Source organism: Protopterus annectens, chromosome 5.part0 (assembly GCF_019279795.1).
Source record: "Protopterus annectens isolate FY-2018-M chromosome 5.part0, PAN1.0, whole genome shotgun sequence".
Lineage (NCBI taxonomy): Eukaryota > Metazoa > Chordata > Ceratodontiformes > Protopteridae > Protopterus > Protopterus annectens.
In genome coordinates, this window is record NC_056735.1 from 273,633,200 (window position 1) to 273,660,274 (window position 27,075).

General features: G+C 44.2%; 1 protein-coding gene across 1 annotated transcript in view; it reads right to left on the reverse strand.

Annotated features, from left to right (window-relative positions):
* LOC122802575 (heat shock transcription factor 2 binding protein) overlaps positions 1 to 27,075 on the reverse strand; it is a 1,640,599-nt gene that overhangs the window by 1,392,184 nt on the left and 221,340 nt on the right. The window contains exon 2 of the mRNA XM_044072245.1: positions 15,911 to 16,061. Within this exon, the coding sequence (XP_043928180.1) occupies positions 15,911 to 16,061 (151 nt within the window). The remainder of the gene's footprint in view (positions 1 to 15,910; positions 16,062 to 27,075) is intronic.

The following is a 27,075-nucleotide window of genomic DNA, read 5'->3' on the forward strand; positions in this document are numbered from 1 at the left end:
CACCCGATCAGGGAGGCGTCCGTTGTCAGAGTAGCAACCGGAGGGGAAGGAACAAAGGGTCTTCCCAGGAAGAGCTGAGGGGAAGAAATCCACCAAAGAAGATGATTCTTGCATGCTTGCGTAATCATAATGGTGTGGGACATCGGAAGTTGCTGGTACGACCATTATGTGAAGAGCATCCATTGAAGGATTCTCATGTGGAATCTGGCTAATAGAAGTAGAGGGATAGCAGCCGCCATAATCCCCAGTACTTTCAGAACTAATCTGGCTTTGACTCTGTTGCTGTGGAAGAGAAGGGAGACCAGTTTGTGTATGTCTGTTATTCTTTGGTCTGTTAGTCTCGCAGACATGTTGACTGTGTCTAGATTTGCGCCTATGAAGGTAATAGTACGACAAGGCGACAAAACAGACTTTTCGCAATTTATTGAGATGCCTAACTTTTGACAAATGCGAAAGGTGTAGTCTCTGGCCATTAGAAGAAGATGCTTGGTAGGAGCTGTGAGGAGCCAGTCGTCCAAATATGGAAACACCTGGAATCCTTGACGTCTCAGGTGAGAAGCTACCACTGCCATGCATTTGGTAAACACCCGGGGGGCAGTGGCGAGACCAAAGGGCAGGGCTCTGAATTGAAAGTGACTGGTTCCCAGCCGGAAGCGGAGAAATCTCCTGGAGCGTCTGTTCATTTTTATATGATAGTACGCATCCTGGAGGTCTATAGAGCACATCCAGTTTTCCTTTCCCAAAAGGGGTAGGATGGATTGTAGCGTGACCATCCGAAATCTTGTTTTCTTGACCGACTTGTTCAAGATACTGAGATCCAAAATGGGTCTCCAGTCCCCTGTTTTCTTTGGAACCAAAAAGAATTTGGAGTAGATTCCGGATCCTTGCTGGTCTGCTGGCACTGGCTGAATGGCTCTTTTTGCAAGCAACTTTGATATTTCCAACGCTGCTTGATCCCTTTGAGCGGGTGGAACATCTGGAAGGGATTTTTTTGATTGATTTGGAATACGAAAGAACGGAATGGAATAGCCTTCGGAAATGATGGACTGTACCCACTTGTCTTGAGTTAGGGATCGCCAGGCTTCTGGGTACAGTGACAATCTTCCCCCGACTGCCTCCGAAGGTGGACAGTCGGGCAACACCTCAGGGATGCTGGAAGGGCTTATCGGAAAAAGTTTCTCGATTGCCCTGGTTCTGCGGACCCCCCCTGCCTCTGGAGGGGAACCGACTCTGTGCATCAGGCAAAGTCCCTTGAGATTGTTTGCGGAACCACATTTTCCCACTTTTCTGGCCTTTGGGGTAAGGCCTAGAAGGAGTAGAAAAACGGACTCCGACGGCAGAAAGAGTTTTGCCATCCGTCTCGCACCTCGTCAAGGTTTCTTTCACTTGAGGACCAAAGAGAGATGATCCATCAAACGGGGAATTAGTGAAAGACGTTCTAAAGTGGTCCGCAAAATTGCATAGCCGCATCCAGGCATGCCGGCGTAAGGCAACACCTGTACCTGCGGCTCTGCTCGCTCCATCAGCCGCATATGAAAGGAGGCGCATGGAGGAGTTAGCTATAGAATTTAGGGTAACCAGCTGAGCGTTCATCTTGTCCTGAAAACCCGCAGCTGTAGGATCCTTCAACATCTCACTCGCTTCCTTGATCAAATATCTTTGAAGACAAGTGAAATGGCATAGGTAGTTCAGCGAACGCATAGCAAAGGTCGCTGACGAAAACATCCGCTTCCCGTACCTGTCCATAGACCTAGATTCCTTGTTAGGAGGATGGACAGGTACCGAAGGATCAGCTAGTTCCTTCTTAGTGGCAGCAGCTACCACCATAGCATCCACAGAAACTCCCTTGGTCAGAAATTGCTTATCTGCTGGTGCTGTGATAAACTTTGAAGGTCTCCTGGGGGTGGGGTCCACTGAGTCAGGAGCCGTCCAAGCCTTTTTTGCTACCACCTGCATGAGGGGGTCAAAGGGGGGGACACCCAGGAGGTGGAAGGGCGAGAGCCAAACGCCTCAAGATACACAGATTCATCCTCGGAAGGGTTAAGGGCTGGCCAATTTCCCCTCTGTTTCAGGATCTCTAGAATGTCTGCAAAGGAGACATCTTCAGAAGGGGAACGGGGGAACCCTCGGAATCCTCTAAATCTGTGTCAGAGGTGACAGACTCAGGTGAGTCTATGTGCTTCCTCTTACACTTTCTCTTCCTAGGGGTCTCCCCTGCCAATTCAGGAGAGGCCTCGGAAGAGGATGAGATCCCCACAGGGGATTCTTGAGGAGCTGGCTCTCTGCGGTCTGGGATGAGGGAGTGAGTAGACATAACCTGAGGCACCAAGAGGGAGGGGCGGACGGAGCCGACTGTGGAGTTGAACCAGGTTCCAACACACTCCGCATGACCTCGAACGCACCCCTGTCAGGCAGAGCCAGAGGTCCCCGCTCCGAAAAGCTGAGAACCCCCCTCAGCACCGACAGTGATGGCTCGAGGCGATGTCGGAGCCGAACTCACCAGCCAAGCACCGAGAGGGAGAGCGAGGTCGGACAAGGGTCCGATGCCACTTACCCCCTCGGAGCCGACGAGGGAAGTCCGGCGCCGAGATTCTTCAAAGGAAGAAATCGGAGCTGACGACGGAACCGAAGACAATTGTATCGGCTCCGACGCTACCACAGTCTCGGTTCCGAAACGCCCCGGCTCCGAGCTCAAAGGAGTCGGAGGAGGAACATTTTGAGGAATAGGGTCAAGCATCGACTGATGAGTCGGGCTCTGAAGCATTTGGGCCAGTGCCTCGGACTTAAGAAGTCGACTCACTACCCTCTGAAGGTCATGATCCGAAAGCCTCGATGACCTAGAGGAGTGAGATCTATGGCTCCGTTCAGACAGCAAGGGAGACGCTGGAGCCGAATGAACGGAGCCAAGGGACGGTGACCTAGACCTCTTTCTAGATGTCGGCTCTGAAGGTCTGATCGGAGCCGACACAGGGATTTCCAATGCCTCGGCTCCAGCCGGAGCCGAGGGAACCACAGAAGCTGCAGTCTGAGACTCATCGGCTCCAGCCGGAGCCGATGTAGCAGTAGGTTTCGAAGCCTTAGGCCTCGACTCAGAAGCTGGAGTCGAGGACCTAGAAGCCTTAGAGGGTTTGCCCGAAGTAGCAGTAGGGGAACCCTCAGGCTTAAGTAAACCTCTTAAAATGAGTTTGTTTTTTCTTTCCTGCAGGACTCTAGGGCTGAAGCCATGGCATACAGCACAAGAGTCCTGCAGGTGTAAAGGTCCCAGGCAGTATACACAAGAAGTGTGACCGTCTGTCAGAGACATTTTCTGACAGCACGAGTCACACTTCTTGAAGCCTGAGACCTTTGACTCTTTAGACATTATGAAGAAAGTGTAACCACACACACACACAAACACACCGATTACACTTTTCACAAGATTAACTAAAAAAAACAGGGAGATTAGTTCTTTTTTAGATCCCTAAAAAAAAACACATACACTCCACTAAGGGGATGGAAGGGCCCGAAGGCCCGAGGGAAGAACTAATAAGTTCTTGTGGAAAAAAGAGTGGATAAACAGGGAGGAAAGGGTCAAAATCCACTAAGTTAAGGGAAATAACTATAAAAAATTAAATTAAGGGGGTTTAAATACACTATAGATTAATCTATAATAACTAACCTGATGCCGGTAGAAACCATACACCTCAATCGCTGTAGCGGCAAATGAGATCTGAGGTAATACCGCCTAGCATTGTGGGATATAAGGGGAGCCTCGAGCCGGTGGAACCAACTCTCGAGCTTTTAGAGTGGCCGAGTCGGAGCCGAGGTCGGCTCCGAACCCATCCAGCAAGAATGAAGGCGAGATGGACAACTTAACATCAACTGATTGCCAACATCCTGGCAAATAGGTTCAGTGCTAACTTTACCCCCTAAAGGGCTGCAGTTTAACTACATTACAAGGTATCTTGTTCTTCCTATGCATTTAAATAATTTAAGAAAATGACTGGAGTGGCTTTTTTGGGGAATAACCCAGTGGGTGTGGCTCAAATAGGGGTGTTTCATGAGTGTGGTGTGGGCGGGGCTTAAGGGGCGCCAGAGCATTACTTCGCCTAGGGCACCATTTCGGCTAAGGCCGGCCCTGGTGGTGGCAGTGAGGAGCCAGTCGTCTAGATATGGAAACACCTGGAATCCTCGACGCCTCAGGTGAGCCGTAACCGCTGCCATACATTTGGTGAACACTCTGGGGGCTGTAGTGAGACCAAAGGGCAGGGCTCTGAATTGGTAGTGACTGGCCCCCAGCCGAAAGTGGAGAAACCTTCTGGAGCGCCTGTGAATTTTGATGTGAAAGTACACATCCTGAAGGTCCACTGAGCACATCCAATTGTCCTTGCCCAGAAAGGGTAGAATGGACTGTAGTGTGACCATCCGAAATCTCGTTCTATTTACAAATTTGTTTAGTCTGCTGAGATCCAATATTGGTCTCCAGTCCCCTGTTTTTTTTGGAACCAAAAAGAACTTTGAGTAGACTCCGGATCGTAGTTGGTCCGCTGGGACTGGCTGGATGGTTCTTTTTGCTAGCAGTTTTGATATTTCTAGAACTGCTTGTTCCCTTAGACTGGGTGGAACGTCTGGAAGGGGTCCCTTTTGCTGAGTTGGGGCTTGGATAAAGGGAATTTTGTAACCCTCGGATATGACCGACTGTACCCATTTGTCTTGAGTGAGGGAGAGCCAGGCTTGTGGGTACAGCGACAATCTTCCCCCGACTGCCTCCGAAGGTGGGCAGTCGGGCAACACCTCAGGGATGTTGGAAGGGTTTGTCAGAGAGAGCCTCTCTGCTACCCTGATTCTGCAGACCCCTTCTGCCTCTTGGGCGGCATCTGTTGTTGTTACCCCCTCTGCCTCTGGGAGTAAACTGACCTCTTGCGTCAGGCGTGACTCCTTGAGATTTATGGAACCACATCTTTCCACCCTTTTGACCTTTGGGATATGGTCTGGAAGGGGTGGAGAAACGGACTCCTACGGCAGAAAGAGTCTTGCCATCTTGCTCGCATCTGGTCAAGGTGTCTTTCACTTGAGGTCCGAACAACGTCGAACCATCAAAAGGGGAGTTAGTGAAGGACGCCTTGAAGGGGTCTGCAAAATTACAAAGCCGCATCCAGGCGTGACGCCTCAAGGCCACGCCTGTGCCTGCGGCCCTATTCGCCCCATCGGCTGCATAGGAAATGAGCCGCATGGAGGAGTTAACAATGGAGTTTAGGTTTCCTAGCTGTGAGTTGATTTTGTCTTGGGACCCAGCAGCTGACGGATCCTGTAAAACTTCACCCAACTCTTTTAGAACATCTCTTTGAAGGCGGGTGAAGTGACACAAGTAATTCAGCGACCGCATGGTAAAGGTCGCTGAAGAAAAAAATCCGCTTACCGTACCTATCCATAGTCCTAGAGTCCTTGTTAGGAGAATGGATAGGTACTAAAGGATCAGCTAGTTCCTTCTTGGTGGCTGCAGCCACCACCATGGCATCAACCGGGACACCTTTTGTTAAAAATTGTCTATCCGTTGGAGCCGTTATAAATTTGGAAGGCCTTCGTGGGGTGGGTTCCACCGAATCCGGGGCCGTCCACAACTTCCATGCCACCACGTCCATAAGGGGGTCGAAGAGCGGAGACACCCAGGAGGTGGAGGGTCGAGAACCAAACGCCTCCAGGTAAACCGACTCGTCCTCGGAAGGATTAAGGGAAGACCAATTCTCCTCTGTTTCAAAATTTCAAGGATGTCTGAGAAGGAGACATCCTCAGAGGGGGACCTTGGGGATCCTTCCGACTCATCCAAGTCGGTATCGGATGTAATGGACTCAGGGGAGTCCACATGCTTCCTCTTATATGTCCTCTTGCACGGAGGTTCACCTGATGGGCCAGAAGAAGCCTCTGAAGAGGAAGATATTCCCAGTGGGGACACCTGAGGCATTGGATCTCTAGGTCCGGGTGCAAGAGAGTGGGAAGAGACATCAGCAAGCACTGTAGTGGGAGGAGCTGATGGAGTTGACCGTTGACTATGCCCTGGGGCCAGTACGCTCCTCATCACTTCGAAGGCTCCCCTATCAGATAAGCCAGAGGGCTCCCGCTCCGAAGAACTAGGAACCCCAGGCCGCACCGACAGAGACGGCTCCGAAGCCGATGTCGGGGCCGAGCTCACCAACGCCGAAGCTCCGAGAGGGAGAACGGGGTCAGACAAGGGTCCGATGCCGCTCACCCCCTCGGAGCCGGTGAGAGAGACCAGGCACCCGGATCCCTCCAATGAAGGTATCATAGAGGAGATCGGAGCAGAGGATGACGGGGCCGAAGGGGGATATCGGCTCCGACGCCACAATGGTCACGGCTCCGAGGAGCTCCGGCTCCGAACTCTGAGGGAGAGTCGAAGGAGGAATAGTAGGTGTATTTGAAATAGCCGCTGTCTGATGAGACGGGCTATGAAGAATTTGGGCCAGTGCCTGAGACTTTAACAGTCTACTGACCACTCTCTCAAGGTCATGGTCGGAAAGCCTGGATGACTGAGAAGAACGGCTCTGATGGCTCCACTCCGAGAGCAAGGGTGATCCCGGAGCCAAATGGATCGATTCTAAAGATGGTGATCTAGACCTTTTTCGTGGAGCCGAAGGAGCCAAAGATACGTCGGCTCCAGCCGGAGCCGAACGTGAGGGTTGAGACATAGAGACATCGGCGCCGAGTGGAACCGATGCTAAAATCTGCAATGCAGACTTATCGGCTCCAGCAGGAGCCGATCTTGCCATAGATGGTGGGCCACCAGCCGAAGGCTCAGAGCTCGGAGCCGACAGTTTGGTTGGCTTCGAAGGCTTCCCCAGCACAGACTTAGTCGGGGAGCCCTCGGGCTTTAACAAGCCCCTTAAATAGAAGTTATGTCCTTACCATAACGTTCCATGTGGAGTGTTCATCTCGCCTTTGTTCTTACACATGGGTTCGGAGCCGATCCTCGGCTCCGTGTCGGCCGCTTGCAAGCTCTGCATCGAGAAGAAGCTCGAGACAATCTAATACCCACAATCCCCCTCTGCCTTTACCTCAGATCTAGTTTGCAAGCAAACCAGTCTCTAGAGAGAGCACACTCATGCTTACATCACATATGCACAGAACTAAGAGTCTATATATAAACATATATATAGACACATACACATATATATACATGTCAACTATGTACAGAACATCTGCAAAGCAGAAGCAGAATGCCCCAGGCCAGGCACCAAAAAAGAACGTTCTTCTTAAGGGCGGGAGGGTGGGAATGTAAGAACAAAGGCGAGATGAACACTCCACATGGAACGTTATGGTAAGGACATATCTTCTATATGTGATAGTGTTCAATCTCGCCGTTTGTTCTTACACATGGGTAGCGTCCCTAGCTCCTTGTTCCTGAGGAACTCACGGAAGGACGTTCTTGAGCACAGTGGAACCAAAGGTTGCCCTGTCCCTAGAAACCTTGTCTACCTTATAATGAGAAATGAATGTATGTGGCTTAGACCAAGTAGCAGCCGCACAAATAGTGTCTAGTGGTAGGCGGGCTGCATGAGCCAGAGATGTAGACACTGACCTTGTGGAATGTCCTTTGGGTTTGTGTGAAAGAGTTTGATTTGAAGAATCATAGACATAGATTATACAATCCGTTAACCACTTAGAAAGAGTTCTTTGGTAACCGCTAATCCTTTCCTGTTATCAGCAAAGGCCACAAAAGTTGATCAGTTTTTCTGTGATCTTTTGTTCTATCCAAGTAAAACCTTAGTTGTCTGTGAACATCTAATTTGTGCAACATATACTCCATTTTGTTGGAGTGATTCTTGAAGAAGGTGGGTAATTCAATGGACTGATTAATATTGTTAATAGAACAAACTTTAGGGAGGAAGGATGAATTAGTTCGAAGAGAAACTCTGTCAGAGTGAAAGATCAAATAAGGGTGCTTGATGGAGAGAGCTTGAAGTTCAGATACCGCCTAGCGGATGTAATGGCTACCAAAAGAGAGTCTTCCAGGACAAAAATTTTAATGGGCAAGAGGAGGCTGGTTCAAAGGGGGGCAACATTAATTTAGATAACAACAAGTTTAGACTCCAAGGTGACGTAGGAGATCTAACTGGTGGTCTAATATGAAAAACCCCTTTTAAAAAGGCTTTACAAAGTCTGTGGGCCATAACAGGAGCCCCACATTCTTCCACATGGAAATTTGAAATGGCAGCCAATTGAACCCTTAGTGTGGCAGGAGAAGCACCCTGATGGAACAAGTCCGTTAAAAACTCTAAAATTTTATTCAAAGGAGCTATAAAAGGATCCACTTGCTGTGTATTCGCCCAGAATACAAATCGCTTCCATTTACTAGAGTATATTTTAGTCGTGGAAGCTTTATGAGAAGCCACCAATATATTCTGAACTGCCAGCGAAAGAAGATCAGACCTGGCTAAGTTGGGAATTGGAGCAACCAAGCTGCTAGATGGAGGGACAAGAGCGCGGGATGGGGAGCCCCTGACGAGTGAGTCAATAGATCTGGCTCTGGGTCCAGAATCCAGGGTCCCCGAATGCAGTGTGTCTTCAGGAAGGGAAACCAAATTTGACGAGGCCAGAATGGGGCAATGAGGATTATTGTCCTGTGTAGGTTTCTGGCTTTCTGGAGAAACTTTGATATCAGGGGAAATGGAGGAAATGCGTACAGGAGTCCCGGGGGCCAATCGTGAATCAGTGCGTCCCTGGGGACTTCCCCTGGAGGGGGTAATAGGGCAAAGTAGCTCCTGCATTTGGCGTTCATTGGAGACGCAAACAGATCGCAGGAAGGCTGGCCCCACGTGCGAAAAATCCTTTTCGCCACTGACTGTTTCAGGGACCACTCGTGCGGTAACAGAATTGCTCTGCTCAGCCTGTCGGCTATGACGTTGGATGACCCCGGGATGTGCGTTGCTATTAGAAAGTGACCCGTGGACTCCGCCCATTGCCAGATTCTCATGGCCTCTCTGCATAGCTGATAGGACTTGGTTTCCCCTTGCTTGTTTATGTACCAGACTACCGACATGTTGTCCGTCTGAACTGCAATAGTTCCCAGAGGAAGAAGGGGAGCAAAGTGTTGCAACGCTAGAAACACTGCCCTCAACTCTAGAACATTGATGTGCAGATTGTACTCCAAATTGGTCCATTCGCCTTGGACTGTCTGTCCCTGAAAGATGCCCCCCACCCTATCAGGGAAGCGTCCGTGGTCACCGTAACTGTAGGCGGGTAGCACAAATGGTCTCCCTTGGAAAGGTTGCACGTTGAAGCCACCAGTTTAGGTGTGTTTTGCATGTGTTCGTTATAAGAATCTCGTGTGTTAGAGGTAGTTGTTGGAACGACCATTGTGCAAACAGTAGCCATTGTAGGACTCTCATGTGCAGCCTTCCCAAGGGTATTGCAATAAGAGAAGCTGACATGAGTCCCAAAACCTTCAGTACCAGTTTTGCTGGAGATTTCCTGGACAAGAGAAGAAGACGTATGTGAGTCTGAAGTGATAGTATCCTTTCTGGAGGAAGTCTTAGAATTAACTGACGTGTGTTTAATTCCGCTCCTATGAACAAGATACTCTGTGATGGCTGAAGTAAGGATTTTCAAGTTTACGGAAATTCCTAGGTGAACACACAGTTGAAGAGTATAGTCTCTGGCCTGTAATAGTTGACACTGGGTGGTGGCAGAAAGGAGCCAGTCGTCCAGATACGGAAACACCTGGAATCCTTGGCGTCTCAAGTGAGACGCTACCACTGCCATGCATTTGGTGAAGACCCTGGGGCTGAGGTCAGACCAAAGGGCAGGGCTCGAAATTGAAAATGACTGGCCCCAGCCGGAAGCGCAAATGATCTCTGGATGCCCTGGCCATTTTGATGTGGTAGTATGCATCCTCCAGATCTATTGAGCACATCCAGTCGTCCTTCTGTAAGAATGGAAGGATCGATTGAAGCGTGACCATTCGGAACTTTTCTTTCTTGACGAAGGTATTGAGGTCGCTTAGGTCCAGGATGGGCCTCCAGTCCCCTGTTTTCTTTGGAACTAAAAAGAACCTTGAGTAAGTCCCGAATCCTTGCTGGTCCGCTGGGACTGGTTGGATGACTCTTTTTCTAGCAGCTTTGAAATTTCTATAGCTGCTGGCTCTCGCAGATGGGGCGGTACATCTGGGAGTCTTTTCTTTGGAATGGGATGGGATAGAAAGGGTATGTTGTAACCTCTGGTAACCACGCTTTTTACCCACTTGTCTGTAGTTATATTTTGCCAGGCCTGAGGGTATAAAGCTAAGCGAGCCCCGACTGCCTCCAGTGCAGGAGAGTCGGGTCTCCTCTCAGGAGTGCTGGAAAGGTTTACCAGGAGTGTATCCCTGTCACCTTGATGCTGCGGACCCCTCTGCCGCCAGGGCGGCGTCTTCCACCTCTGCCCCTCCTCTGCCTCTAGAAGGGGCATCACCCTGTGTGCCTGGGAAAGATCCTTGGGGTTTTCGAAACCACATTTTTCCACCTCGTTGCCCTTTGGGGTACGGTCTGGTTGGGGTGGAAAAACGGACTCCGACAGCAGACAGAGTCTTTCCCTCCTGTTCACACCGGGTAAGGGTCTCCTTTACTTTGGGGCCAAAGAGAGTGGCACTGTCAAATGGGGCGTTAGTAAAGGAAGACTTGAAGGCTTCCGCAAATGAACATAAGCGCATCCAGGATTGTCTGCGAAGAGCAATCGCTGAAGCTGCTGCCCTACTCGAACCTTCGCTGCGTGAAATCAGCCTCATGGACGAGTTCACAATGGATGTAAGGGTATTAAGTTGCGCTGTCACTTTCTCTGAGACAGCAGCATCTGTAGTACCCTGGAGGGTATCTCCCAACTCTTTGACTAGATCCCTCTGTAGTCGTGTAAAATGGGTCAAATAGTTCAGGGATCGCATGGAAAAAGCCGCTGAACTAAAAATGCGCTTCCGTACCTGTCCTTACTCCTAGAATCTTGTTTTTGGGGTTGGCCAGATGCGGATGATTCCGACATCTCCTTTTTCGTGGCCGCTGCCACCACCATAGCGTCCACTGGAACTCCTTTTGTTAAGTAGGTCTTGTCCTGAGGTGCAGTGATATATTTATTGGGTTTCGATGGGACTGGTTCCAGTGAGTCAGGAGCCTCCCACGCCCTTGGAGCAAATAGTTCCATTAAATCGTCAAGGGCGGAGTGACCCAGGAGGAAGAAGGGCGAGCACCGAATGCCTTCAGCAAAACTGACTCATCCTCAGAAGGGGGAAGGGACTGCCAGTCACCTCTCTGTTTTAGGATCTCCCATCTGTCCGAACACGAGACATCTTCTGAAGGTGACTTAGGGACCCTTCTGACTCATCTAAGTCAGTATCGGATGTCAAGGATTCTTGTGGAGAATCCAAGTGTCTCCTCTTACACAATCTTTTCCTAGGGACTTCTTCGTGGGGAGCATCCGAAGAAGCCTCCGAGGAAGAGGGGCACCCTTCAGGGGTGGCTGAGACACTGGTGCTCGACGCTTGGATGTGGCCGTGGGTGCAGAGGAGGATAACGGCCCTTTATGGGGAGGAGAGGTTGCTTCCACTGATGTGGTTGTCTGGGTAGACAACACCTTCCTCATTAGGTCGAACGCCCCGGTCCCGAATCAAGAATCTCCGGTTCGAAGAAATGGGAAGAATCCCGAAACAGGCACGAAGGCATCGACCCGAGGACGGAGCCGAATCGATCCGCCGAGGCCCGAGGGAAGAGTCGGAACCGAACGCCGGTTCGACTCTCGCCCCGGAACCAAGGACAGATCGTCGGCTCCGAGACTCCGGTATCGGGTCCGACGGAGTCGAGGTGAGAGGAACAGACCGAGAAAAGGACGGTTCTGGACCCGAGGGCTCCACAATCAGAAGATCAACCTCTTCCGGCTCCAAAGACTGGACAGGTCTCGGAGGAGGAATGGATGGAGACACTGGGAGGCCTTCAAGTTTCGACACCAACTGGGTGGAAACTGAAATAAGTTTGGACAGGGCCGAATGCTCCAATAACTTCTGCACCACACGATCCACATCGACATCGGAGAGTTTGGAAGAAGAACGGGTCGAAGGAACCGAAGACGGAGCCGACCTCAATAAAGTCGAAGGAGGGAGCTCCATCACCGGTTCCAAGACTCGAGGCTCAGGAACCGACACCAGTTGAACACTCGGCCCCGAAGTCTGTGGAACCGGTGATCTAACTTTACTCGAAGAGCTCGGAGCCAATGACTTGGGCTCCGACGTCTTCGATTCCTTCGAGGATTTCGATGCCTGGTCAGAAGCATCCAGAGCCTCCTGAAAAGAAGGTTTTAATAATCCTCTGTCCATGAGTTTCCTGTGCCTATCTGTCATGACCCTCCCACTAAAAGAGTGACAGATTGAACAGTCCTCTTGTAAGTGGAGAGGGCCAAGGCAGTAGACGCAGGAACTATGGTTGTCAGTCACTGACATTTTTTGGCCACACTGACAACGCTTAAAACCTGATTTTACTTTATCAGACATTTTACAAGTAAGAGTCAAGTCCAGTATAATAGTCAAATCCGGTGAAAAAAAGTCAAATCCGATTTAAATGTCAAGTCCGGTGTCAAAATTAAGTAGGGTTGGTAGGCCCCGAAAAACTCTAACCAATTAATAAACTTAACGGTACCGAGAATTCAACCTACTCAAACACACATACACTCAGTATATCAACTAATCCTTTCTGTTATCTATGAGAACAAATTATCCAATAAAATATAACAAAAATAAGTTATATCTTAACTTAAGATGCTCGAGCTAGCTCCCAGCGATGCGAACGCAGCAGCGGCAAACTAGATCTGAGGTAAAGGCAGAGGGGGATTGTGGGTATTAGATTGTCTCGAGCTTCTTCTCGATGCAGAGCTTGCAAGCGGCCGACACGGAGCCGAGGATCGGCTCCGAACCCATGTGTAAGAACAAACGGCGAGATTGAACACTATCACATTATTAATTTGTTCCTGCGCTCCTGCAGGACTCTTGGGCTGAACGCATGGCACACAGAACAAGAGTCCTGCAGGTGCAGGGGTCCCAGGTAAACACAAGTGTGACCGTCTGTCAGAGACATCTTCTGACAGCACGAGTCACACTTCTTGAAACCTGAGACCTTTGTGTCCTTCGACATAACGCTGTCGAAGTAAAAGGCACAAAAGTAAAGAAAACACACACACACGTCCAATCCAAACAAACTGGTAAAACAGGAATAAACATGCGCACCACAGACACAGCGCAGAATCCCTGTCAGGAACCAGGAAAGGAGCAGGCCTAAGGCCTAACCTAGGGGGAAGGGGAAAATAAATTGGATAAAAGGGAAAAAAAACAGCACTAATGGGAAAAAGGGTGTAATATAACCGTTAAGCTAAGCTAAACGAAGAAAGGGGAGGGAAAGCTAAGTACAAAGATAACTTTTAAGTAATAAAATCCCAACACTTACCAAGAGCCGGTAAAACGCACCTCATCAGCAAAAGCAGCAAACGAGATCTGGTTAGTTATCGCCTAGCATCATGGGATATAGGGTTGCCTCGTGCCGGTAAAATTAGCTCTCGAGCTTTAGTAAGTGGCCGAGTCGGAGCCGAGGTTCGACTCCGAACCCATACAGCAAGAATGAAGGCGAGATTGACAACTTAACATTCAAAGTTCACTTCCATCTTAAAAAGGAAATAAACATACTTTTGCCTAACATAATTTCTTGTCAAGTTACAGTTCAAATCTTTGTTTTCCAGCCCAGTGTTAAATTTTCCCAAGGAATATAACAATCCTTACAGTTCACTGATGTTGCAGCTTGGGCCAACCTGCCTTGCAGTTCCCACATAAATCCACACTTTGATATTATCTGAGCAAGTCCACAGGACTTTCAGCAGTTCTTCTAGTACTTCCACAACTTCCTTTGGTCAGACTCCACCAATCTCCATACTTGGCCTCAAAATCCATTTCCATACGTAAATTCCCAATCAGGTATTCTGCGGTAGTGGCAGTTTACTCCCTTGGGCCAGGACAGAAGACTGAAGTGTTTGAAAATAATCAGTTTTCCCTGAATATCAATGTGCATGCGTGTGAATGTAAGAGTTTATTCAAAGTACAGTTGCTGTGGGCAAGTAAATTCTGGAAAGCACTGAAACCCAGAGAGAATGGTGGCAAAGGGGTCTGGGGAGCTAGGTCAAATACTCTGCTTTGTGAACTGTTGAGTGTAAAGCCTACTCTTGATAGACTGATGGTGTAGGCGCATACCTAGGGCAACAGTGCCTATTTCCTGCATGCCCTTTAGGCTAAATTGCACTTCGTGAGCTGTTTAAGAGATTCATATGTGCCTGCCTTTTCATACTTTAATGCTGTTTTGAGATTCATATTAATGTGCCTTTTTTATACTTTAATCTGTTTAGCAGCAGTGATGTAAGTTGAGAGACCATACCTATAGTGGCCATAAGATTTTAGATAATTCAGTAATGGCTAGTGCAGCAGATCCAAGGACTGTAACTCTTGCCCACACTGCCTTCACAGGTACCATCATGTGTTGTAACCCTTTACAGTGCCATGTCTAGGTCACGGCCAGATCAGAACCATTTCCATATTACAAAGGCTATGTAAAAATGTTGCTGTGACTGCAGTGTGATGAAATCTTCTGGATGATAACTGCTCACAGGTTTCTACTTTTGTGGCTTACACTGACAACATCACACAAACAGTGATGAAGCTTGATATTGCTTATAAATGGGAAAATGTATGTTTGAGCAAATGTGTCTTTGTCAACATACTCATAATGCTGTACAGACCTCTCACAAATGTGATGTAACCCGAATGTTAACTACGTAAATCAATGTACTCTTGTTGCCAGTTGTGTGGTACAATGCAAAAAATCTAAGAAACAGTACTGTGATGACAGCGATGGAACCTCTCAAATGTCATGACTACATTGTGACATGTTACTCGATAATCACCATTCAAGTAACAGGTGTAATTCCTCTGCATGTTTTGTGCCATTCTGTTCAGTGTACATCATGGTTTTCTCTGAGCCCCTGTCTTGCCATGGCACAACATCACTGTTTAGCATGCATGCACTGCACTGCAAGCAGTTCAGTTGAACTGTGTATTTCCTTGCTGACTAGACCTTAACATGCAATTTACAATTATATGTTGTCACCCTTAGCATCAGTTTTCAATAATAGTTGCTTTTTGCTTTTATACTTGTGTTTAAGGGTTCCTTTTAGCATATTTTCCGTATGTTACATCACTGTAAGTGTTGACAGAAAAAAAAAGTGTCTGAGATTCTGGTCTTGACACAAAGATGGTAAAGAGTTACTGTTAGACAATGCAGATGAAGACTTCCTGTATATTCAAGCCAATGCTTACTACCATAATATCTTCCCTATTACTTAAGTCTTCTTTCTGCTACCCTTATGTGTTCCATCTGCAGCGGGTATAATATACTGTAGACATTTTCTTCAGTTTAAAAGTAGTTAACTTAAAGTCCATTTATCCTTAGAAGTTGCTTAGGTTCTTTGAAGACCTTCTGCCAGTTTACTACAATCTGGTTAGTGGTCAGTAGTTAATTAGTTTTCTGTACCATTATATTATACATCCCAATATTATAACATACTGAAATCTGAGCTTAAAGCATTAATTTGATTTTTAATCACATTCACGTGGATCATGAAGTAAAACAAATGCAAGTACCTATACTTGTAATTCATAAATTCCAAACCTACAGCTACCAAAAGAAAATGTGAATTAATTTCTGAATTATTCTAATCATCTGTTAAAGAATCATTCTTGTAATCCATGCACATGTTAAAGCTGCCCATAAAACATAAGGTAAATTAAAAGTTAAGTAGGAAAGTTACCCACTGAGATGTTGCCTTCAGAGTTTGCTGAAATTTAAATCAAATAAATGGAACTTACATGATTCTGCCACCTCTAGCTTTTGCAAAGTTTCCACAAGTTCCCCATTTAATATTCTTGGCAAGAATTCCTTTATCTGCATCACCTCTGTTGTTAATCTCTCCAGATCTCTCTTTCTGATTTTAACAAACTCTTCCTTGGTACTGCAACTCTGAAAAGAAGAGCAAATCTGAAATGGATTATAGTTTATATGTACAAAATAGTAGGGTGATTTCATCCGAAACACATTAATTCATTCAGCTGTCACATAAGGTTACTTTTGGTAGCTCGGCAATTACACACTTGATGTTTAATGCTGCCAACAAACTGCATTCCATCACTTCAACATAAGGAAAATTAAGTTACTCACTCACCATAACTATGCATGTGTGTTGTCCAGTTTCATTCTTCGTCAATGAATGGGTTTGGATCCGATCCCTGGATCTGACTCGGCCATTTTATTTTAAATTCTTGGATCGACTCTCATACTCCTCCCTTTATCCATAATGCCCTTACTGCTATATTACCTAAGATCAAATTTGCTGTTGATAAATATGCCTTAGGGTATAAGTAAACATAATAATAATAATAATACCAAGAAACAGTATAGGTACAGAATAGGGGCTCAGACTGGAAACAGTGTTTCCAATGCACCTCGTCAAGTCACTCCCAGAGGATAAGGATGGGGAAGGAGGGTGAGAAGGCTCAAAAGGGAAGTGAATTAAAGTTTGTAATAGAATATTAAGATCCCAAAGTGGAGCAGGATCCTTTATCGGATGTCTAAGCAGCAGGGTACCTTAAAGAATGCCTTACATATTTTAGAAAAGGCTAGCAAAAAAGTGTTATGTCCTATGTGGTAATTGGAGATGGCCGCGAGCTGAACTTTTACAGTGAAGACACTGGCATAACCTTGAAAGACTGAAGCAAGAAATTCTAACAGAATAGGAAATGGAGTCGTAAAAGAATCCAACTTTCTCTGTTCTGCCCAATAGGAAAATCTCTTCCATTTACTCTTTTATTTTAAGTTAAACACCTTTATTGAATTAGCAGTTGTGGCATAGGCAAATTTATATTTATAAAAAAAATAATCAAACTGTATTAAGTTATATTGCTATATATCATATAACCTGAGCAACATTACATAAATTATTCCATTCCTGACCTTATTTTTTTTAAACAAGAAACACCTTTATTAAACCATCGGTTATGACATAAGCAATCATACATTTACATAAATGAAAAAAATAAATACACCAACACAATCCTAGTTGCAAGCATTTTGCATCACAAACCACATTGACACATTCCCAGTTGCAAACATTATACATCACTTATAATCTACCCAAGCATTTTCACAGTGCATAGCTCATTTAAGTCCTGCCTTCTTTTAAACCTCATTTCTGCCCTGTATGTATTGTTCCTACAATTTACATTTTTCCTGTGCAGTTTGCTCCTACCCTATTCTAAATATCTCAATTCAATTTGTTTTATCTCTGTTACTATATTCACTACTTCTAGGATAGTTGGTTTAGATTTTGATTTCAATTTTCTAGTAACTGCTTTGTTTTTTTTTTTTTGGCAGCTACCATAAGTAGACACAGCAAGTCCTTACCATGTCTAGGCAATTCCAATTCTGTATCATAGCTCAGAGGAATCATCTCCCTCATCACACCAATGAGCCCACCCAGTATCTCTGACAGTGCATCGCACAGGGAATCCTTAAAGTCTGCCAACTCACCACACTCCCAGAAAATATGCTCCAAATTATCTCTTTCTTCCATGTCACACCTCCAACATTTGCTATCTACCTGAGGAAAAAAATTCTATGGCGTTTACTTAGGGTATAAAAACATCTATGTAAACATTTCCCAGCAAAAATCCTAAATCTTCCAGACTTTGTTGCATATTTGGGAGGGACATATATCCTCCCATTGTTTCTTTGCAAATTGCTTATCCAATCTCTCTTCCCAATCTGTTCAAACCTCCTCTGATTGATTCTAATACCTATCAGGCAATATTTTATATGCTCTTCTAATTATTCCTTTTTTTAATGGCAGCTTCTGTCCTAGATTCTACTAAAAACTCTACCAGTGCTGGTCTTTCATTTAGGACCCCAAATTTCTTTATCTTTGCCTATACTCTATCAATCCTTGATAGGGAAGGCAATTTCTAATTTGCAGTCCAAATAAATTCTTGGTGTCTTCCCAGTCTATTGTTTTTCCCTCTCTAGTTATTTGCTCCCAATAGCTTGGTTCCTTTGCCAGTTTTCAGCAATGATTTCCAGTCCCTCTTGCCTATTGTCCATATCCCCAATTGCAACCATCCCTATCGTCAGAATCTCCTTTCTCCATTTCTGTGTTGGCTTAGTCCTTATGATATTTTATGCTACTTTATGAATATAATATTGTGTATGATTACTGTTATTCTCCTTAAAGATCTGCATCCAAAATCACAGTCTCTCCTTGTTTCTTGAGCTTCCCCTCTGTTTTATCACCATCCCTTTCCACTTTGAATTATAGTTTTCTGCTTATGCTGTGTATTGGAGCCTTAACTGTGTGGCTTTGAAATAACCCTTCAAATTGGGTAATCCCAATCTGCCCTGTTCTACTTGAAGAATCAGCTTATCCCACTTGACTCTTGCCGTCTTCATCTCCCAGATAAAGTCCTTCAGCTCTTTAGTAATTGTTATCCACAACTTCTCCTCTGGCTAATAAAAATATGCCTGACCTGTGTATAAGACTCATCAGACTAAAACCATTTTAACTGCTTGTATCTTACTATCCATATCCATATAAGAAAGCTTCCATTTTCTCAGTTTTTGTATTATCTTTTGTTTAGTCTCTTCCCACATATCCTTAGTTGCCACACCAGAATCATTCTTAATCCATACACCTACATATTGCATTTTATCATGTCCCATTAAATATGGATATTACTTGAACCAATTGCCTTTGTTTTAGCTTCATTAATTTTGTAGCCCAAAAAGATCTGAAGTTCACTCAAAATGCTCCACAACACTGTAATGTCCCTTTCCGGTTTTGTCAAATATATTATCTGCAAACAGAACCAGCTTTTCTCAACTACCACACCAATTATATCCTTGAATTTCTCAGTCCCTTATTATCCTCGCCAATAGTTCTAAATATAATGCAAATAACAAAGGGGAAAGAAGATACCCCTGCCTAGCTCCTCTGCTCAAGCAGAAATTATGAGAGAGGAACACACCCACTTTAATTTTCACCTCTGATCATTCATATATCCTCCTAATAAACCTTATTTTTTTTTCAGGAAATGCAAATGCTTCCATTGCCTTGCTCATAAAGTCCCAGCTTACTTTGTCAAATGCTTTCTCTGCATCAAGACCCACCAACAACAATGGTATTTTTTTACATTCTTCTTCCCTCTGGATCATCAGTGTTCTATTAATTTTGTCAAATGTTTGCCTCCTCCCCACCACAAAAGCACACTGACCAATATCTATCAATTCTGGCAATACTTTTGCCATTCTTTTAGTCATTATAGACATAAACACTTTATAATCATGGTTTAGTAATGAAATGGGCCTGTATGACACTGGATCCGATGGATCGTTACCCTATTTAGGTATTACAGCTACCACTGCTTTCTTCCAGGCTGTTGGTACATCTCCTTCTCTTAAAATACCGTTAAACAAAAGCTTCCAGATCTTTATACATGTTTTCCTTTTTAGCTTCCAAACTTCTATTCCTGGAGACTTTCTTGTAGATTGGTTATACATCACAATTTTTATCTCCTCTCCTCCTATCCTAACCATTAGTAATTAGGTAGGTACTAGGCTAATTGAGCCTCATCTACCTCTAACCTTGGCATACTTAATTCTTCCATAAACATTTCCATGTGTATCATTTCTTGATTTCCATATTTCTCTGTTTTATACAGACTTTCATAGAATTTCCAAAACATTTCCAATACCTCTACAGGATCTCTTGTTACTTTCCTTGTTATAGGTCCCCTAAGCTTGACAACAGCCCTTTCTACTTTCCATTGCCTGAATCATTGTATTATAAGTTTTTATCCTCTAGTGTTATTATCAAAAATCAGTTGCTTAACAGCAATCTTTCTAAATTCTTGTATAGTATCAAGGTAATCCCTTATTTTCTGCTTAGCATTCTGCAGTTGATCCTCTTCTTGTTCTTTGAGATTCTCCCCATTCTGCAATACTTTAACATTTGTCACTCCATCTAAATAATTCTTGTTACTTCTTAACCATAGGTACCTTTCTTTTATTTCCACCCAATTTTTAAACTCCAATTTAATTTTATGCCACTCCCTAGCTATATTTTCAGAAATAATCTATATCCTCTCGAACAGCCCCCGAATAATCTCCACTACCCATTTCTTAAATTCCTCTCTTTTCAACAGCTAGGTGGGAAAGCGTCAGTGTCTCATTTTTATTTCATTACCCCGTGTTTTTATTTTAATTACTATTGGCGCATGATCTGAAATAGTTATTGGGTGCATATCAATACCTTCAATTAAATGCACATGTTCCTGTGAAATACAAATTTTGGCTAGCCTAGCCCAGTTTTTATATCATGGGGAATAATATGTAAATTCACTCCAAACTCCTACTACTGAATTCACATCTTCCATTCCAATTATTTTCATAAATGTCTTCAAAAAAATTTACCTTCATTTCTTATGCTTTCCCTTCTGGGCCCCCCAGACACATTTTCACTGCTGCAAATCAAATTCCAGTCCCCACCTATAGGTAATATTCCTTGCTGAAAACTGATTATTTCTCTTAGAATTTTCTTAAGCTTCATTATAGCAGTTTTAGGTGGAATATAAAGACATGCCAATGTAATATTCCTCTCTTGCCAGTAGCCCATTAGTACTAAAAATCTACCATTATTATCTTTATTATCCTCTTCTATCACTGCTTTAGCTCATCTTGCAATTAATATACATACTCCTCTTTTCCTTTGTCCCAGACATTCTGCTGAATAACCATACTGAAAACCTTTCTTTATAAAATTTGCATGTTCATTTCTTTCCATGTGTCTCCTGTAACATAGCTATTTGCACCCTACATTTTAATACAGCTCACTATTATTTCTTTTTTTTGTATTTATCTATGAGACCATTGACATTTGAAGACATTACAGAAAACATCATTGTATTAAAAAGTTATTAGTCCCCCATTTTATGTGTAACACCTTTTTTGTTAACTGTCTAGTTCCAGCTTTTCTGTTACATGCATTCACTGTTTGGCAGGTTGTACTTTTATATAGTTGCTTCTTGTCATACCCATTTGAGCCTATGTCACTTCTTGCAAAATTGTTGTTTTATTGAAAGCCCAACAAACCCCCAATACCCCCCTAAAAGCTAATGATTTAATACTAACACATAATTACGTACATCTTCAAATATTGAAGTTTTACCCTCCTATTAGGAACAAATGTCCTAAACTGACAGCCACACTCATAGACTTGAGTTAACCTGCAAGAAAGGTTATCCATGCTAAGGTGCATAGTGCAGCCTGTGCTTCTACTAAGTGCTAACTGGTTTTGCCTTATCTTTATAGCTCACCCAGCTGGAAAATCCCTGAATGCTTTCAGAAAACATTATCTCCTAGCCAGTTTTTCTTTTCTTTTTTTTTCCCCTGCCAACTACTCTCCAACAGACTGTAACAAATGTCTCTTTATCAGATTGTTTCAATGGAGACATAAGAACCAGACAGTCATTTTCTCTTTATCAGATTTTTTCCACAGAAACATGATGGCCAGATACAGATTTGCTACTAAACATACATTCATTTGCTTGAAAAAAAGCCTCATAGCACCTACCCTCTCTCAAAATCCATCACCAAATCAATCCAAGGTCCTCAAACCAGTCACTCCCCCACGCAAGAAAAAGCACATCTACCCCTGTCCTGTCATGCTCTTAAAACAAGGCCCTCTTTTCCTTTTCTCCTGTTTTTTCCATACACTGCAGTACCCACACACCCCTCAAAACTGAACAAGAAGAAGGACAGAAAGGAGAAAGAAAGAAAAAAGAACAGCAGCACCCATCCACAACCCCACCACACTCAAAAACGAACAAAAAATCTCCACTCCACACACCACAAAAATAGCACCACTAAGAAAAAAATGTTTTCCCTACCTACAGCCAACCTTCTCCTCTCTCCTACCCTCCCCAAAGCATTTTCTGAACATTAATGACATTATGTAGGGTATATACTTTAGAGTCCCCCACAAGCCCAACAAATTCTGAAAACTCCAAAATTTCCAGATTTTGTTGTTCTGTCATATTTCACATATATATAATTATTGCATTGTAATCCCACATTAAATTACCAGTTTTATTACTGTTGATCTCTGTTAAATAAAAAATAACATGGACATCACGTCTGTTACAGATAATGATGATTCCTTTATTTACTTGTACAAGGAGACATTGATACTCAGGTGTAGTAAAGAATGTCTAACAGCTGTACTTTTGCTTGTGCTTTTATATCATACTTTGCACGTAATCTACAGGATGTTTACCAGACATTCAGTTTCAACTAAGCTTTATTTAATCTAGGGTTGCACCACAAGATTGCACTCATATGCTATTTCAACACAACTTTGTTCCTCTTGTGGCTAATGCCCTTGCATTTCTGCATGCACAACACATAGGCAGTTTTCTATGCACAGGCATGACAAACAGAATGAAAGCTGTTATTAAAGCAAAACATTAGAATTATCATTACATTTCCCCCCTGTTAACACTTTTATTTCTGTTTAGGTAAACGTAAACATCCTCGCCTGACGTTTTCCATGGATTTTTGTGCAGGAGATTCATAAACACATTTACCTGTTGAACACTGATCCCGTGCTTTACGTGTTACCTTTGTACAGAATCCCCATAGCTTTTTTCGTTTGTAGGCTCAATTGGCCTTTTCAGATTAATTATATGAAGCACAAAATGTCAGGTATATTTATCCGGGCATTAGGTCAATCTTTAGTCATGTACTTCCTTCATTTCTCTGGTTCCATCCTTTTGGATCTCTGGATAGTTATTCCTTTTTTGATTTCTTTGTTGTCCTTTCAATACCCTGACTTGCTTCATTAGTCACCCATAAGTTCCCCGTTTTATTTTGGGTCGGCTATGGGTGATTTTGCACAAAGGTACAAACTTTATCCTATCAACTTTTTATGCATCAGTATCAACGTCATCATAGCGTTCAGCATATGTCCCTTCTCCCATTGGTTGCAGCTGTTGATACATTGTCTTTGTAACAGTAGTTTCAATCAGTTTTTTGTAATAGTCCTCGGATACAGGGAATACAACAGCATCTGCACGTCACGAGAATTGCTGCAGCTATACCTACAGATATCAACAGGTTGCCAATAAGATGACTCCATTTTCCAAACCAAGTCTGTAAAAAGTCAGTAAAGGGGTTACTTACCCCTCAATTCTCAGTTAATTCTTTTGATAACATATCAAGTCCTTTCAGGGCCCGGGTGATGCTCCCATCTGGGGCTGTATTATTTGGAATATAAGTGCAACAGAAAGTCCCAAACATTTTGCATACTCCCCGCTCCTTAGCAAGTAACATGTCCAGGGCCAGTCGATTTTGCCAAGCCACTAAGGAGGTTGCCTCCAGTTGTTCAGCCACACCCCTTAGGGCATCCTTTGTATAATTTACAAAGCGCTGCTGGTTATAGTATATGTAGTTGATCCATTCCACATTTTTGTTAGGTTAACCCATATAAAGATGGAGGCAAAACCTGCGGCTATTTGATTTATGGCTTTGTACTCATCAGGGACCCCTCTTGGCACCCCAATACTGTCAATGTATATGCCATCATCAAAGGCTTGTTTTGGAGCGCTTCTCTTCTTTTTACTTTTATACTGTTGATTTGCTTTGAGAGCCATGGTAGAGAGTTCATCAGCTGCCAGAGGCAAGATGTAAAACTTGACTAAAGCACAGGTTCCCTTCCATGATGGTATTAACCAAGATTTCAGTTTATTGTCCCCGCAGAGCCACCAGACATCTGCTAAACTGTGTGTTTGATTTTTCAACAGATCATTGTCATTACCATCAATAGTCTCATTGCAATGGGTGGTATCTAATAGTCCATAGTCTTTTCCAGTGCCATTTCTAAAAAAACAAGTGTATGCGCCAGGATAGTCAAGCGCTGCCGGTGGTTTCGCCAACAGTTTTGTCAATGGAAATCGTTTAGTTTTATTCTTACAGTTTTCATGTGTTTTATTATGAAACAGTTGCAATAAACACGTATAGTTTGCCTCCTCAGGGAGCAAAGGGACAGTGGCCAATTCTTGCCTACCTGCTGCGCAAGCAACACAGTCTTGTTTCTTTGCTTCCTTTGTAGTGAACCTTACCCACTGCATCCAAGCATTTTTCTGCACAAACCCGGTTTCAGGCATCAATTGTTATTCTTCTGTCATGGATGCTTGAGTTGAGTTCACCTCAGTGCTGGTGTCATTTTGGACCTCAATTTTAATTTTTCCCAGTGGAGCAGTCACTCCTGCTAGTGTGACACCAAGTCCGTAAGGCCCTGAGTCTTTTACTTGGGGATTAAGAATAGTAATGGTGACATAGGGGGATGATTGATGACTTACGATCTTAATCCGACTTCTTCGGTCACGATCTCCTTCTGGAACTTGAGCTGCACTGGTTTCCCAATTCCCTTCAGATGTCCACCATACATTTCCCCAAGAGGTACAATCCGTATTACACAAATATTTGACTTTATTTTTTACCAGGTTTGTTGAGCAATCTATGCCAGTGTCGCAAACATTTAGGCAAAACGTGGTTGTTACATCCTTATATGTCCGCAAAAATAACTCGACCTTCTTTTTTAATTATTGTCCCTTGCCATCCCGTATCCTTCTTCGTAGCTATAAAAGTCGGGCTGGAGGCAATTAGTAAGAGTATCAGCATCGTGCCTCTCACTACTGAGTGTCAATATGTGTGGAGTTCAATGTCCGTCCAAACTTTGATCTATTTGAGGAGTTTTAACAAGCTTGCAGTGTGTCAAATGGACCCACGATGTCCTTTCTGCTATTCTGACAGCTGTCGGTGTGGAAACTTGGTACGGCCCTTCCCACTTTGGTGACACCCAGTTTTTCCGTTTTACGATTTTGATCTACACCCAGTCTCCAGGCACCACTTCCGTTGGTTCCGTCACTTTTGAACCTGTAAGGCAATCATGAGTTAAGAGAGATTTTTTTATTGGTCAGCATTTTTCTCATATAATCCGCTAGCTCCTCACCCCCCTCACGTTCCGCTGGCAGAATACCTTGCCACTGCGGGACGTAATATGGTCGTCCGAAAAGGACTTTAAATGGTGCCAATCCCTTTGAGGAGGGCATTATTTTCATGTATAGAAGGGCCAGCGGCAAGCAGGTAAGCCATGTAGCATGTGTTTCTGCCATAAGTTTTCGTAGCTTACTTTTTAGAACGCCATTGTGACGTTCGACCAACCCTGCTGACTGTGGGTGGTATGCGCAATGATTTTTTAGATCAATGTGGAAAACCTGGCCAAGGTTCTGGATTATTTGATTTACAAAGTGTGAGCCATTATTACTGTAAATATGCTTTGGTATTCCAAATCGGGAATTATTTTCACAGTTAATAACTTTGCCACAGTTAGGGCATCTGGGTGTTTAACAGGGTATGCTTTGACCCATTTTGAGAATGCGTCAATTATTACCAGTACAAACTTTTTTCCTTGGATAGGTGTTAGTTCAATAAAATCCATGCATATTGTGTGAAAAGGGTATGGGGGAACTGGGAAGGAATGTACAGATTTTCTTATTTCCCCTTGCCCATGATATTGTGCACACAATAAGCAGGACAATGTAAATCTTTTTGTATATGTAGAAAATCTCTTACACCAAAACAGTTGTGACAACTGCTGCGTCATGACTGATGGCCCTGCATGGGCAATGCCATGACTTACTAATGCTGCATATCTAAAAAGATTGGTGGGCAGTACTGGTTTACCATCTTGCGTTTGATAAATGCCTTCCTTTTGAATTATCCCATATTTTTTCCATCTTTTTTTTTCCTTAACGATTGTCAAGGCCTGCATTACTTTTAAAGTCTCTAAGTCTAAAGTTTTATTTGGTTGCAACTCAGAGGTAGTAAAAAGGTGGTCCTCCCTTTGCGCTGCATCTTTTGCCGTTTTGTCTGCAAACGCATTTTCCACTGCAATGGGGTCCTTACTAGTAGTGTGTGTAGAGCATTTACACAGGGCAAGTTTCCTCGGTAATTGGACTGCGTCCAGAAGTTGTAAGATTAATTCTTTATGATTTATAGGTTTCCCTGCGGCTGTTACCATTTTCCTATTTTTCCATTGCTGTGCAAAGACATGTACTGTAGAGAAGGCATACTGGCTATCAGTGTAAATTGTAACCCTTTTATCCCGTGCCAAAATGCATGCCATAGTCAACGCTACTAACTTAGCCGCCTGCGCAGAATAATACCCTGGTAGTTGCCCCGACTCTAGGACCTTGTCTATAGTAGTGACTGCATAACCTACCATTGTTTTTTCTGTCATATCTTTCTGTGCCGAGCCGTCTACAAAGAGCACTAAATCCGATTTTTTCAAGGGTATATCATGTAGGTCTGGACGGGGGAGAATCTCATCATGGATAACATCCAGACAGACGTGCGGTGTGCCCTCATCTGGTGTAAGTAGCAACGTACCCGGGTTAAGCGCTGTGCACCTTTCAATTGTCATGTGTGGTTGAGTTAGCAATATAGTCATGCAGGACAGGTGTCGGCTGGGGGACAGAAACGTAATTCGATCCTGTAATAAAATTGTAGAGACCGAGTGTGGGACACGAAGTGTTAACGGATGAAATAAAACTAAAGAGGCAGATGCCTGTACAGCCAATACTGCCACCACCACCGCCTGCACGCAATGCGGTAGTGCCCTTGCTACAGAATCTAGCTTTGCAGAGTAAAATGCAATAGGTCGTTGTTTGAGGCCTTGAATTTGGAGCAGAACAGAGGTCATAAACCCCTTCCTACAGTCTACTGTTTGCACAAAAGGTTTTGAGTAATTAGGAAATCCCAAAACTGATGAGCCCGCTATTAACTGTTTAATACGGGTAAATGCCTGTATAGCTTCTGTAGTCCACACCAATCGGTCGCTAGCTGCCATGGGTGTCCCATAAATCAAAGT